The sequence below is a fragment of the Rhinatrema bivittatum genome, chromosome 2 (genome assembly GCF_901001135.1).
Source record: "Rhinatrema bivittatum chromosome 2, aRhiBiv1.1, whole genome shotgun sequence".
NCBI classification, from domain to species: domain Eukaryota; kingdom Metazoa; phylum Chordata; class Amphibia; order Gymnophiona; family Rhinatrematidae; genus Rhinatrema; species Rhinatrema bivittatum.
In genome coordinates, this window is record NC_042616.1 from 354,522,848 (window position 1) to 354,538,786 (window position 15,939).

General features: G+C 45.6%; 1 protein-coding gene across 6 annotated transcripts in view; it reads right to left on the reverse strand.

The window, feature by feature from the left end:
- The window catches only part of TEX10 (testis expressed 10), a 678,603-nt gene that overhangs the window by 169,152 nt on the left and 493,512 nt on the right, over nt 1-15,939 (reverse strand). For all 6 annotated transcript variants that reach the window (XR_003854633.1, XR_003854635.1, XR_003854634.1 and 3 more), the window contains one exon: nt 6,144-6,277. Coding sequence is in view for 3 of the 6 variants with exons in the window: in XM_029589917.1 (XP_029445777.1) it covers nt 6,144-6,277 (134 nt within the window). In the remaining 3 variants the exon portion in view is untranslated. The remainder of the gene's footprint in view (nt 1-6,143; nt 6,278-15,939) is intronic.

Consider the following 15,939-nt stretch of genomic DNA (forward strand, 5'->3'; position numbering starts at 1 on the left):
AGAACTTATCTTGGGATTGTTTTGTTAAAATGCATAAAGAAAAGAAAAAAAGAGAAGTCCATAAATTATTACTCAGACTTGAGAAAAGCCACTACTTATTCCTGGGTGATAGCAGCATGGGATCTATTTACTCTTTGGGATCTTGACAGATACTTGTGATCTGGATTAACCACCATAAGAAACAGGATAGTGGGCTTGATGGACCCTTAAACTGAACCAGTATGGCAATTCTTATGTTCTTTTTTTAACTCTTTATTTATCATTTTTAAATGTTAACAAGGTAAATCAACTTGACAAGAAATAGTACATTAGTGATCAAAATACATAAAAATGAGAAAAAATACATAGAGGAAAGATAAGATCTCAAAGTACTCTGTGAGACCACAAAAGGAAAGGGAAAGCCAATAAAAAAAGAGAGGGAATATAACCAAAAAAGTAAAAAAAAAAACCATCAAATGCTAAGGAAGAGAATCTTCAAAATATTAAAGCATCATATATCACAGAGATTCTTGTCTAGGTGTTAAAGGCGCAGTATCTTGTCTGCATTTATCATTAAGAAAAACATTTAATTGGGAGGGATCAGAGAAAACATATTTAACAACACATTTACAGGGAAAATACAACCAAAACAAAGCCCCCAAATTCAAAACTGCAGGACGCATAAGCAAAAAATATTTCCTCTTGGTTTGAGTTATTTTAGAAACATCTGGAAACATATGGTTCTTAAATCTTAAAAAGGGATTTTCTCGCTTACAAAAAACAACTTCAGAATGAAATCCCGATCAGAATCCAGAGCAAAAGTAACAAGTAGAGCGGAAGAAACAACATCTTCATCCACCTTTCAAGACAGAGGAAAGAGGTGAGAAATCTGATAAACCAACATCAGCAAGAACATCTCTCACTTGAACAGATTTCGGATTCGCAGGAACATAATAAGCTTTTGAAATAGGTAGAAGCAAACTTTCCTTGATGGATAAATTTTCCAAGAAATATCTACGTAACATCTTCACAGGGGTAATGAGCTTTTTCTTAGGAAAATTAATAATCCTAATGTTCCGGCGATGAACTACATTTTCAAGATTTTCAAGCTTATTCTGTAAAAACATATGGCTAAACAAAACAGTTTCAACAGATTTCTGAAGAGCTGCCTCTTTGGTATCCCAAGAATCCACTCTCAATGAAATTTCAAGCAGCTAGGAATGAGAAGTTTGAAATTAATTAGATAACTTGCTTAGCTGTAGAACAAACTGAGAAACCTGATTGGAAAGATTCACTATGGATTCCCAAATAAAATCCAAAGTGAGATTAGATGGTATAATATTTGATAGAGTCCCTTCCATAGAGGTAATAGGAGAAACAGAAGAAGGCAAAGAATCGGCACCAAGCACCCAGCCTCCAACTCCGCGGCTCAACTCTACCGTTTGGGCACCTCCCGGCGCTGATTCAGCCAGAGTTGCAATGTCATCCAGGTGTGATGAGAGCAAGACCATCCAATGAGCACTGGCCACGGGAAGGCCTGGGTTGTGGAGGAATTCAGTGCAACTCTGGGGTTAAAGATGACTCAAGGTCTGGTGCAGCCATCAGGAAACCTGTGCTCGGCAAACTGCCCAAGGATGCCCCAACGAAGCTTGAAGGAAGATCCTGGCCTCAGAAGATATGTTTATCCATCAGGCTGGCTGGTGTCAAACTTTCAGAGACTTCCGAATGCGCTCTTGCCTTGCCCTTCCCCCTTATCTATATCAAAAGAAAGTAAGGAAATGGATAGGAAATAAACATTTAAAAGACAAGAGGGGAACTGACAGAGCAAAGTCCCTTAGCAAGTGGCCATCTTAGCAATTCTTATGTTCTAAACCCTGGCTAGGATCTAGCAGTTTGCAGACCATCACTGTAGGCACCTTCTCTGAGACTCTTCTAGATTGGTCAGCAGTGCACTATAAAACCAGGGTGTGCACATGGATCAGTATGATATTCTTTTTGTTAGAGTTTGGAAAGGAAGGAAATTTGTTGTAGTGGTTCCCAATTCATGCTCCACAGCTTGTACCATGAGAAAGAAACTCTTCATTTGCCTGTATCTCCACAGATCTGGAAGGGACTGACTGGAGAGTTAAGAGATTAATAGAAAGAGTGGTTTGTATTTTTGGAATTTTGTATTTTTTGAGATCCTGAGCCTATCTAAGAAGCATCGTCTTCCTATTTTGGAAGGTCAGGAAGGTGCTGTGACTCCCTCCATCCAGTGAAAGAAGGAAAGCAGAGTTGTTTACCTGTAACAAGTGCTCTCCAAGGACAGCAGGATGTTAGTCATCACACATGGGCGACATCATCAGATAGAGCCCGGCACGGAAAACGTTTGCTAAAGTTACTAGAAACTTTGACAGGCACACTGAGAATGACCAGCACGTCACTAACCATGCATCCATGCGGGGTCCCCCCTTCAGTGTTATAACAGAGCTTGTAAAAAAAACAACAAAAACCCAACAATAAACCGCAAGAAAAAAACAACTCTGTGGGGTGGAGGACAGGTTTCATGAGGACTACCATCCTGCTGTCCTTGGAGAACACCTATTAGAGGTAAGCAATTCTGTTTTCTCCAAGTTCAAGCAGGATGGTAGTCCTCACACATGGGTATTTAAGTAGCTCCAGGCCTCTCCGAACATGGGCTGCAGAGAATAGGTGCCAATGTGCACAACAACTGGAACTGCAGTCACCATTGGAGCAGGCCTGCACCCAAGGACAAGGCCCATAGAGGGAGAATTGGGTTTTCATGGCTGGAAGAGGTTATGGAGAATGGACTGTCTGAAATGACTGTCTTGCCAACCATCCTTGTCAAGGCAAAAGTGTGGAGGGAACTCCAGGTCACCGCTCTGCAAATCTCATGAATAGGAACAGCACACAAGTGAGCCACCGAGACCAACATAGCCCAGACAGAGTAAGCTTTTACGTGGCCATCAAGCTGCAAACCCGCCTCTTTGTAGCAGAAAGCGATGCAATCCTCTAGCCAGTGGGATAGAGTTTGCTAGGAGACAGCGATTCCTAATCAGTTTCAGTCGAAGGAGATGAAAAGCAGAATGGAGGAGAGGTGGGGCGCTGTCCGTTCTAAGTAAAAGGCAAGCACCCTCTTGCAATCCAATGTGTGTAGGGCACACTCACCTTGGTGAGCATGAGGCCTTGGGGAAAAAAAAGCAACACAATAGACTGGTTGAGATGGAACGCCAAAACCTCCTTGGGAAGGAACTTTGGGTATGTTTGTAGGACCACCTTATCATGAAAAAAAACTTTGTATAACCTTGCAGTTCACTGCGAGCTGATGTAACCGCAAACAAGAAGATCACATTCCAGGAAAGGTACTTTAGGTCACACGAGTGCAACGGTTCAAACGGAGGTTTCATGAGTTGCGAGAGGACTACATTGAGATCCCAGGAAACTGTCAGGGGTCAAGAAGGGGGCTGTAGTTGTAGTAAGCTCCGCATGAATCTGCCCACTAGTGGATGGGAAGAAATTGCAGAACCTTCCGAACCCTGATGGCAAACTCCTATGGCACTGAGGTGAACCCTCACTGAGGTGGTCTGCAGACCGGAGTCAGAGAGCAAAAATAGATAATCTAGTAGTGCTGAAGGGGAGCAAGAGAAGGGATCTAGGCTGTGACCCTTGCACCAGAGGAAGAGAATCGCTTCCACTTTAGATTATAGGATTTTCTAGTGGAAAGTTTTCGGGACTCAAGGAGGACACAAGATACCCGTTCCGACAGGCTGAGGGCCTCTACCGTTATTCAGTCAACATCCTGTAAGTTGGAGTTGCGGAGCCTGCCCTGGTCCTGGGTGATGAGGTCCGGAGCCATCCTCAGTTGTATTGAGGACATAAAGACATGTCCCGAAGAGTTGAAAACCAAACTGGTGGGGCTAGTAGGGAGCATTCAGAATCATGGAACCATGATCCTGCCGTAACTTCTGGAGTGTCCTGGTTATGAGTGAAAGGGGCAAGTAAGTGTACAGCAGCCCCTTGCCCCAGCTGATCGAGAAGGCATCCGCTAATGAACCCCTGCCCTGCCTACTGAGGGAGATGCACACGTTTTCCTGTTCTCCACAGAGGCAAACAGATCTAAGTCTGGGGTCCCCCAGCAGCGGACGATGCGGTTTGCTACTTTCTGATTGAAGGACCATTCGTGGGGCTGGAACGTCTGACTCAAGGCGTTGGCCAGAATGTTGTTCACACCCGGAAGGTACACCACCCAGAGAATGATGCCGTTCTCGATGGCCCATGACCAAACCTGGATTGCCTCCTGGCAGAGGGAATGACCCTGTCCTTCACTGTTTGTTCAGGTATCATGTGGCCACCTGATTATTGGTCTGGACCAGAAATATCTTGTTCACCAGGAGTTCTCAGAATACCCGCAGGGCATAGCGGATCGCTTGCAGCTCCAAGAGTTTGATCTAGAGCCATGAGACCTGAACTGACCAGAACCATTGGGTGTGATGGCCCAGCAGAAGTGCTCCCCATGCCCCCTGAGAAGCATTGGTGGTGAGCGTAACCTGAGGCTGAGCACTCCAAAAAAAGACAACCCTGCTCCAGGTTCATGGGGATTAACCACCATAGGAGAGATTGCCGTAGCCTGGTCATGACCAGGATGTGAGCAAGCAAATCCTGCAATGCCTGATACCTCTGTGCCCTTCTCATGTGTAGCCGAGCAAATGGGGCGACATGCACTGTCGCTGCCATGTGGCCCAGTAGCTGGAGAAATTGATGAGCGGAGACATGTGGGCAGCTAGAGACGTACCAGGCAAGAGCCGATAAGATCTCTGACCTGTCTAGAGGCAGGAAAGCCCTTGCCTGGACAGTGTCCAGGTGCACCTCAATGAAGTCCAGCTGCCTGGACGGCTGGAAATGGGACTTTGGATAGTTTATCAAGAATCCCAGTGTCTCCAAGGTGTTGATTATCAGCACAATCCAACACACTAAACTGTAGAAAGTTTCAGAGGGATCCAAAATGTAATATCCAATATAAACAACAAATCACCTCATGTAACAATTTTTTCTACCATTTTAAATTATTCAAAATATAATTAGATGAGTCTATAAAAGATCTTTAACACTACCCTTTTTTTGAAAGTTTCATACTTCTATTATCCCCAACAGGGTGATGTATATCATTTGTAATCGTGAACAAACCTCCACCAGCCAAATATCTTTTTGTTGTGTTTTTGTGAATATTTTGCACGTATTATATGAATTTAAAAATTGAACAAAGCATGCTGTATACAATGTACAGAAATACTTTTGAAAAAAGTTGCGCTGTAACAGTCCCAATTTTCACTTTAAGTTTGTCTCCAAAAACTGTAAATGCTGACTTATCTATACTGCCGTGCCATATCAATGTACAAAAGTACTTTTGAGAAAAGTTACACTGTAACAGTCCAAATTTCTACTTTAAGCTTAGCTTCAAAACTACAAACGCCGACTTATCTGTGCTGTCGTGTTAGGTTCCCAACATGGCCACGTTTCAGATCCAACTAGTGACGGTGATTTTTCTTAAAATAAATGTTGCACTATTATCTTTGAAGAAAGATTTTTTTCTATTTGACATTTTTTCTTTAGAAGCTTATTTTTATTTAAGATAACTTGTATGTCAAGCCAGATTTTACATCTTTGTTTGATAAATAAGTTTGAAATCTATTGTGGCTAACTGCTCAACTTCAGGGCCGGTGTGACCATTAGGCGGGACTAGACAGTCGCCTAGGGTGGCATCAGTAGGCGGTCGCCACTGGGGTACACGAGGGCACCATTTTCAAAATAAGAAAATGGTGACTGCAGTCACAGAGTGCTCGCTTGTGTATGTGTGTGTGTATGAGAGAAAGAGAAAGCACAGTAAGAGGGTGACCATAACTCTATACCTACCACTGTCAGAGAGGCATATTCAACTGAGGGTGGGTTGGGGGGGGGGGGGGAGCAGCATTATATTGGTCTGCCTAGGGTGCTAGAGACCCTTGCATTGGCCCTCTTCAACTTTGAAAAGTAAATTCTCCCCGAAGGGTTAAAGGAAGGTATCAGTTGTCTTGCACCAACAGCAATCTGAGATCATTTCAACATGCCGAGGTATGGGAAAATGGACTAAGAATACAGGATTTGTAGAACAAGTGTTAATGTATTACCTCTGTCATAGCCCAGTTGTGAACAAACTGGTCCAGATCAGTAGTGTGGAGTTTGATACGTGAAATCCGAGTTTGGCTAAAGTGAGGGCTATCTTTGTGGCCCTGAAGCAAGGCCAGTTCTTCTTCAGAGAAACCTAGGGACAAACAAAGCAAACATTCAATAAGCTAGTTAATATCACAAAATGAGTGAAGAGCTATTGCAAGTAATCACTAATACAGGGTTGCCTTCAATTCTGGTCCCTCTGCTGAACACAAGGGTGGTAACTTTTAAATGAGTGTGCACGTGCCCATACATGTGTACATGTTGGTGCGTGCCCACATATGCATGGATCTTATATCATCTGCAGAAGTACACACGAATTATATATAATATGGCTATTTCACATGTGTACTCATAATTTTAAGCTTTTACATGAACTGCTATTTGCATATTTTCCTTAGGAATTCTTGGCACTTACACGTACAAGTGAACTCATTTTATAAGGAAATGACCAGTTTTATCTGTTATTTGTTAGCACACCAGTTTGCCCAGTCAATTTCTAGGTCATCAAGACCCCCCCCCCCCCCAAACGGTTCTTTAGCCTGCACTTCTCCAAGTTTAACCAGATCCCTCCATATCTGGGTATAAATAGTTTTATTCAGACTTACACCTGATAAATAGCAGAAGTAAATATGCGCAGGTAGTGGGTGTATGTGCACTGCGTTCGCAGGATATAAAATTGCAACTTATGCACGTATAAGTTGGCAAACACTTTGGAATGCCTTTAACCTGCCCCAAATTTGTCTTTTTTTTATTAATACCATTAATATATTTACACATTGGCACTTGTGCACATATGTGGAGGTTTATAAAATAGACTCTGCAAGAATAAGCACTACTTACTCGTGCATTTCTTTAAATTCACCTTTTACTTATGTTCCTCAAAGAACCTGAGATTGACTGATAAAGGGCTCCTTGAAGATCCTTCTAATCACCATGCCCATTTAGGGGAGGTAAGAATATAGGCATATCAATTGCTGGCCCGAGACTATGGAATTCTTTGCCAGAGCAACTGAGAGTGACAAAGCACTTGAAAATATGCAAAAACATCTCTTAAGACCTGGTTATTCAGGACAGCATTTAGCATTAAATGATCCTCCTTTTCATCAGGTCCTGAGTATTCATGTTGTACTGTTTTTAATGAATGTTTTTAATTGTAAACCACTGGTGTTTGTTTTGCAAAAGTAACAATTTCAAAGGTACTTAAAAGGAAACTATATTTTCTTGCACTGAGTAATGTTCCAAAAGTTTATATGGCAAATGTGAAAGCTACATTTTCATTTTAAATGTTTGGAATCTGGAAGCTGTTTTCTGCAATTTCCACTGACTCTCGGAAGGAAGCAACCATTAAGTAGAAATATTTGATAAATATCTGTATAGTTAAAGATGTTATGATGATATCATGTATTCACATTCAATATGGTGCTTCTTGTCCTCTTACTGATTAGAATCAAACAAAGAGATCTGAATCCCTCCTTGGCCAAGACTGGAAACCGGTATAACATGGTGGGGAGGGGAAGCAAGCAGAGTTCGGGAGCAGCTCTCCTAGGTGCTCTCCTAGGACAGCAAGATGTTAGTCCTCACACATGGGTGACATAATCAGATGGAGCCTTGGCACAGACAACGTATGTCAAAGTTTCTAGAAAACGTGGCTGACACACTGAGCATGCCCAGCATGCCACTATCCACGCAGGGTCCCTCTTCAGTCTTATAATATAGAATTTTCAAAAAATATCAAACCCAAAGAAAAAAACAACTCCGTGGGGTGGGGGGTGGGATTCGTGAGGACTAACATCCTGCTGTCCTAGGAGAACACCTGTTACAGGTAAGCAATTCTGCTTTCTCCTAGGACAAGCAGGATGGTAGTCCTCACACATGGGTGAATACATAGCTTCAAGCTGCTCCCGAACAGCAGACCAACAGGCATCCAAACAGGTGCCAACGGGCACAACAACCGCGATGCTGTTGGTCACAGAAGGAGACAGCCTGAACTCAAAGAAAGGGCCCAAGGTAGGACGAGTTGGTTTTAATGACTGAAAAAGATTCCAAAGGACCGACTGACCGAAACTGCTGTCATGTCGACCATCCTTGTCCTGACAGTAAAGAGAGGCGAAGGTGTGGAGCGAACTCCAAGTTGCTGCCCTGCAGATTTCATCCACGAGTTCTGCACGCAATTGAGCCAGCGAAGCTGACATGGCTCGTACAGAATAAGCCTTGACATTGCCCTCACACTGCAGTCCCTCTTGTGTGTAGCAGAATGAAATACAATCTGCTAGCCAGTTGGACAAGGACTTCTTGGACACTACAACTCCCAATCTGTTTTTATCAAAAGAGACAAAGAGCTGAGTGGATTGGCGATGGGCCGCCGTCTGGTCCAGGTAAAAGGCTAGGGCCCTCTTACAATCTAGGTGTGCAAGACTCATTCATCTTGGTAAGACTGCGGCCTTTGAAAAAAGGTGGGCAGGACAATAGATTGATTGCAATGGAATTCCGTGACCACCTTTGGTAGGAACTTAGGATGCATGCGCAAGACCACCTTATCATGAAAAAGTTTGTATAAGATGGGTATGACACCAAAGTCTGAAGTTCACCGACCTTACCTGCTGAGGTGACTGCAACTAGAATAGGTACTTCAGGTCATAAGATCTCAGGGGCTCAAAAGGTGCCCTTATGAAATGGGTGAAGACCATGTTGAGGTCCTAGGATACACGGGGGGTCGGATCAGAGGCTTGAGCTGAAGTAAATCTCACATGAAATGCCTCACGAGAGGATGGGTCAAGATGGACAAGCCATCCCCCCCCCCCCCCCCCCCCCCCCCGGTGATATGACCCAATGACACTGAGGTGAACTCTATGGAGGTGGTCTTCAAGTTAGCCTCGGACAGGTGCAACAGAAGTCTCAGGGTGGAGCAGGAGAATGGATCCAAACTGTTCCCCTCACACCAGGTCAAAAATCTCTTCCACTTGAGACTGTAAGACTTCCTAGTTGAAGGCTTCCTGGACTCCATCAGGACTCAAGACACGCTATCCGAGAGACCCAGGGCTTGAAGGATCATCTGTTCAACATCCACACTGTGAGGGACAAGGCCTGGAGGCTGGGATGGCGCAGCCTGCCCTGATCCTGGGTTATCAGGTCTAGTGTGATCCCCAGACGGATCAGAGCCCGTGAGGATAGACCTGCAGAACCAGATCTGTTGTGGCCAATAAGGCGCAATTAGAATCATGGTTCCTTGGTCCTGCTGAAGTTTCAGGAGAGTCCTCAACACTAATGGAAGCAGAGGGTACGCATATAGGAAGCCGGTGCCCAATGGTGAGTGAAGGCATCTGAAAACGGCCGTCCGTCCGTCTGTCCTGATCAGAGAGCAGAACCTATCCATTTTCCTGTTGCACAGAGAAGCAAACAGATCTATGTCTGGGGTCCCCCAAAGGTGGAAGATCTGATATACCACCTCCTGTTGCAGGGACCATTCATAGGGGCGAAAGGTCTGACAAAGCATCCGATGTTGTGTTTTCGGCCTCTGGCAGGTATATGGCTCGCAAGAGAATGCCCTGCGAGAGGGTCCAGGACCAGACCTGTACTGCCTCTTGGCAGAGGAGGAACGAACCCGTCCCCCCACCGCCCTGCTTGTTCAGGTATCACATTGCCACTTGGTTGTTGGTTTGTACCAGAACTACCTTGTTGACTAAGTGATCCCGAAATGCCTATAGAGCGTACTGGATCCTGCGAGGACCATTTAACTTGGGTGCTGAGCCGCCATATGGGCCCTCCAACCCATGTGGGACATATCCTTAGTGAGAACAACCTGTGATGGAGAAACCTGGAAAGGCATTCCCCACCTCTAGGCTGGACAGGGTCTCCCACCACAAGAGGGATTGCCGAAGTGGCCTGGTGACTATGATGCAAGCTCGACGGTCCTGGGTGGCCTGACACCACTGAAAGCGCAATATCCACTGCGTTCTGCAAATATTTAGTCGAGGAAATCGCGTGACATGTACTGTCGCTGCCATATGTCCCAAGAGATGCAGGATCTGGTGCGCGGAGACTCAGTGGCTATGAGAGATCAATTCTGCCAGGGATACCAGGGTTAACACTTGGTCCGGGGGCAAAAAAGCTTTCCCCTGGAACGAATTGAACCTGGCCCCAAAGAAGTCCAGCTGTAGCGATGGATCCAGCTGGAACTTCGGGTAGTTGACTAGAAACCCCAAGGTCTCTAGGATCCAGATGGTGGAGTGGAATGTAATGCTCACTGCCTGGTGTCGCTTTTGACTAGTCAATCATGTAGGTAGGGGAAGACATGTAACCGGTGTCTCCTGAGATAAGCTCCCACCCATGCCAGGCATTTCATGAAGACAAAGGGTGCAGATGCGAGGCTGAAAGGCAGCACTCGATACTGAAAGTGCTCCTCCCCCACAAGAAAACAAAGGTATTTCCGATGGCAGGGAGAGATGGCAATATGAGCATAAGCGTCTTTGAGCTCGAGGGAGCAAAGCCAGTTCCCAGACCTAAGGAGAGGAATTAGGGCACCCAATGAGACCAATTTGAATTTTTCTCTTATGAGAAATCTGTTCAACGCCCTTAGATCCAAGATGGGGCAAAGGCCTCAGGTTTCCTTGGGAATCAGGAAATACCTGGAGTAAAACCCCTCGTCCCGCTGATTTGGTAGAACAGGCTCGACCGCTCGAGTCATTAAGAGGGTGGAGAGCTCTAGTCAAAGTATTAGCTGGTTTGCTGCAGACCTCAAAAGGGACACAGAGGAGACAGTGGAGGGGTCCATTGGAAGTTCAATCTGTACTCCCGCTGAATGATGGAGAGGAACCATTGGTCCGAGGAGTCAGAGAGCCACTGGTCAGCAAACACCTGTAGACGGCCCTCCCATGGGAGGGTCGTTCCTCAGGGGTAAGAACTTCTGGCTTAAACTCCTTCGTTGCCAATCAAAACCCTGTGGTGGGGCTCTGCTGCAGGACAGGGAACAGTCGAGGGGCAAGCAGCTGCCTTACTTTTGGCCTAGTTGGTGCCCATTGGCGTCCCGTCCGAGTGGCCAGTAGATAATACTTCTGCGGTCTGCAAAAGGGCTGTCATGAGGTTTGCCGTGATGACGTTTTGCCAGAGGACTGAGGGTCCGAAGTACTAGGAGATAGCTGCTGAAGGTTTTCATGGTATTCGTTCAGCTGCAGTACCGCTTCCTTGATTTTATCTCTGAAGAGATTCTCCCCTGTACAGGGCAGGTCTGCCAGACAGTCTTGCTTTTCAGGCCGGAGGTACAAGGTTCGAAACCAGGCCATGCATCTAGGTCCAACCTTCTGCTGCTGCCACCCTCGCCAATGTTTCAATGTGTTTGTCGCACTCCAGGTCTTGTTGGATCACCTTCAGGAAATCCTCCTGAAATTGCTGTAGGAGCCTCTCCACCAGATCTGAACTTGTTTTCACAGGTTCTGGAGTATTGGCTCATATAAAGCTGATAACATGCAATCCGGGCTACCAACATGGACCCTTGGAAGATTTCTTCCAAGAGCGTCCAGGGCTCTGTGCTCATGACATGGAGGGGCCGAAGCATGAGTCTGTATTCTCTTTGCTTTCTTTAAAGCGGATTCCACTACTACGAACTGGTGTGGAAGCTAGCGGTGTTCGAATCTTGTGGTGGGCTGCACCAGATAAACTACATCAGTCTTTTGTTTACTGGTGAGATGGAAATGGGGTGCTCCCATAACTGGATGACCAAATCTTTAAAGATGTCAAGCACTGGTATTGTGACAACCTGTTTTGAAGCATCCACAAATTGCAGGACTTCCACCATTTTATGCCTGGAATCCTGCTCTGTTAGGAGATGAAAAGGCACGGACTCTGCCATGGCAAAAGTTACATCCTCTGGCCGAGACTTATGCCTCTCCTCAGGAGGAGATGGCTTGGAGGGCAAGTCCTCGGAGTCCTCTGTCGAGGACAGGGACTCCTCACTCTCCCCCAAGGATCATAGAGGGCATCTTCCTCACTCTGCATGCCCGGGGATACCTGAGGTGAAGCCCTCAGCGATCTTTTATGCCGAGACCCCAACAGTCTCGGCAGCACCAAAGACATCAGTGTGGGCACCAAAGGCACCGCTGGAACTGGAGTGTGCACTGGTACCGAAGGCCCTGTGGGCAACAGGAGCACCGAGGGATTTGGCAGCTCTGGCGGAATCTATCCCAAATGACCAGGGAGGGCTAACCTAGGCCGGGGTGTCTTGTGCGGAAGTAGTGCCATCAATCTCAATGGCCTATCCTCATCAGAGGAATCACTCAGTGGGATAGCCACTAGTGGAGGCCGCATTGATGTCCCTTGCATTAACCATGGGGCCCGGGACATCGGGGCAGGCTGTGTCGGCAACACACTGAGCCAACAGGTCCAGCCACTCCAACAAAGGCCGCAAACGGTCCCGGCTCCAAGGAAGGTGATGCTTCCCTGGCCTGGGGCCGCTTCGGGGGCAGCACGGTCGGTGCCAGTGCCTTCCCGTGGTCCGACGCATGTGACAAGGAGGATTGATGAAGATGTTTTCTTGATTTCCCTTGATGCTCGGCTCGTTCCAAGTCTGGCGAGGATCCAGACCTAGAATGAAAAGAAACTGACATTGGACAGTCCCCCACACCCAGCTCCAGCCGGGCATCCGGTAGCAGAGGAGATACCAAAGGGGTTGGGGCAGCAAGGACCTCTCGACCTTTTGGTGTCGATGGCCCCCAATGCCGAAGTCGAAGGTTCCAAGGTTTTGAAGCTAGACAACTTTTCTATTTTATTGAGGCGCGTCACAGCCTTTAGGAGTCATCTGGGCACAAAAATCGCAACCGCGGACATCATGCAATGCCCCTAGGCACAGAATGCAGACCTCGTGGGGGTCTGTGATGGACATGATCCTGCGGCACTGGGGGCAACAGCGGAAGCCGGTTGATGCCATGGAATAAAGAGCAAGGCACATGGTCAAAATCCAGCAGTTACTGGGAAGCAGCACTATCAGCAATTGACCACGAACAACGAAAGACTTACCTATGACCACTAACGCCATAGTGCAGAGGGACTTGACAGGACTCGGGAAGGGAGGAAAATGGTTTTCCACAGAAAAAGAGCGCGAGCTCTACAGTTGCGAGGCTTCAGCGTCGTGGACAAAGAGAGGCTGAAGAAGGACCCTGCATGGACATGTGGTTAGTGACATGCTGGGCATGCTCAGAGTGTCGGTAAAATTTTCTAGAAACTTTGACATAAGTTTTCCATACCAGGCTCCATCTGATGATGTCACCCATGTGTGAGGACTACCATCCTGCTTGTCCTAGGAGAAAGGGGTCTAACATCTTGCCATCCAACCACACTGGGGACACAAAATGGTTGGCCCATGGCCAAACAGGGAAAATTATACCTATTTAGAAAATCATTAGTGTGAAATTTGTAAGATTTTCCAAACCATGGTTGCCTCCAGTTGTTCAAAGGAAGTTTTCACATTCATAAAAAAAGAACCCATTTGCCAGATCAAAATCAGGGATGGATGAGGATCTAAATTCCTGAATTTGATATTCTAATGACAAAGGAATATTTTACAACTTTTTTACATGACTGCTGCACAGTAAGAATCTTCCTTAGTAAAATTTAAAATGACAACGAATGAATAATTTAACTCTAACTTACATATAAATATTTCCTTCTCACTTTCACCTTTTTTTCACAATTTCTTTTCATTTTATTTAATTTTTTTATACTTATATAACCCAATTTTATTTCAGCTTCAATTTTCAAAGAGAACTTGTAAACTTAAGTCAGACTGCAGACCTCTGGAGCAGCTGAGGCGCACACATTTACAAATACTGGAAAGCAGGTGTAAATATTTACCTGGATGTTTATGCAAATCCTTTCCAAAATCAAAAGTACATTCTGCAACCAGGAATGCCTATTTGAAGTATGCATAGAAGTACATGCAAAATTGCTTCTGCACATACAGGATAATTTTCAGAAAACCTAATTACAAGTGTATATGCTTTTGAAAATTATATCCATAGAGCTTTTTTACTTATCTATTATATCTCTTCTATAATCTTTATTCCTCTCCACTCTTTCCCCTTCTTCAACTTATTCCTCAGCTAGACTTTTTCTTCCTGTCGAAGGATGGAGGGAAGGAAGTTTGCTTAATTGCAAAACATGGTTCTCCATAGACAGCAGGATGAGTTACCCATGACATTTGTGAGGTGATATTATCCCACAGCGACAAACAGACCCATCTCGTAAAGCTCAATAAAAATCCTACTAAACTTGCATAGATTCTCCAGGGAAGCAGGAGGAAATAAACATGGCTAATTTATCCTACAGTCTACAGAGAGAACCTTGTTTATAGGTAAGCAAACTTGTTTTTTCTGTACTCAAGCAGGGCTGAATTAGCCGTAACGTATAGGGAGTCCCAAGCTTAGGAATATACAGCAGAGTGAAAACTGTATAAGCAACCCAGCACTACCAGTAGAGAATAGACTACTGGGCAAATAGGTTACACAAAACTGCTTGTCCAAAATTACTGTCCAGATAGTGATGGTAAATGGAACTCTCTCTGAAGAGAGTGGTTTTAAGCGGTGTACCGCAAGGATCAGTGTTGGGACCGGTCCTTTTAAATATTTTTGTGAGAGACATTACGGACGGGACAGAAGGTAATGTTTGTCTTTTTGCAGATGACACTAAGATCTGCAACAGAGTGGACACGCCGGAAGGAGTGAAGAGAATGAGACGGGATTTAAGGAAGCTGGAAGAGTGGTCGAAGATATGGCAGCTGAGATTCAATGCGAAGAAGTACAGAGTCATGCATATGGGGAGTGGAAATCCGAATGAACTGTATTCGATGAGGGGAGAAAGGCTGATGTGCACGGAGCACAAGAGAGACCTTGGGGTGATAGTGTCTAATGATCTGAAGTCGGTGACACAATGTGACAAGGCGATAACTAAAGCCAGAAGAATGCTGGGCTGCATAGAGCGAGGAATATCAAGTAAGAAAAGGGAAGTGATTATCCCCTTTGTACAGGTCCTTGGTGAGGCCTCACCTGGAGTACTGTGTTCAGTTCTGGAGACCGCATCTCCAAAGAGACAGACAAGATGGAGGCGGTCCAGAGAAGGGCGACCAAAAAGGTGGATGGTCTTCATCAAATGACATATGAGTAGAGATTGAAGATTCTAAATATGTACATCCTGGAGGAAAGGAGGAGCAGAGGTGATATGATACAGACTTTCAGATACTTGAAAGGTTTTAATGATCCAAAGACAACAAACCTTTTACATCTGAAAAAAATCAGCAGAACCAGGGGTCACGATTTGAAGCTCCGGGGAGGAAGACTCAGAACCAATGTCAGGAAGTATTTCTTCACAGAGAGGGTGGTGGATGCCTGGAACGTCCTTCCGGAGGAAGTGGTGAAGACCAAAACTGTGAAGGGGCGTGGGATAAACACTGTGGATCCATAAAGTCTAGAGGATGTGAATGAAGATAAGAGGCATGGGGCTGGCTTACGGGACTGACGGCTACTACCTGGAGATAAATATCCTTATTCAATAAACATACACACGGTTAATGCAACACCAACATTGCTCTATGCTTCAACAGCAAGAGGAAATGTAGAAAAAAGGATTTGCATCCACCAAAAAGCAGGGGAGTAGCTTGCATGTTACGGCCAACGTTGGGCCTTCATTGCGGCAGGAGCCACGGACTTGCTCGTTTCCCAAGCGACCTGGAGGCCACCTCTGCCACCACGCTGCTGCAGCCCAGACTGC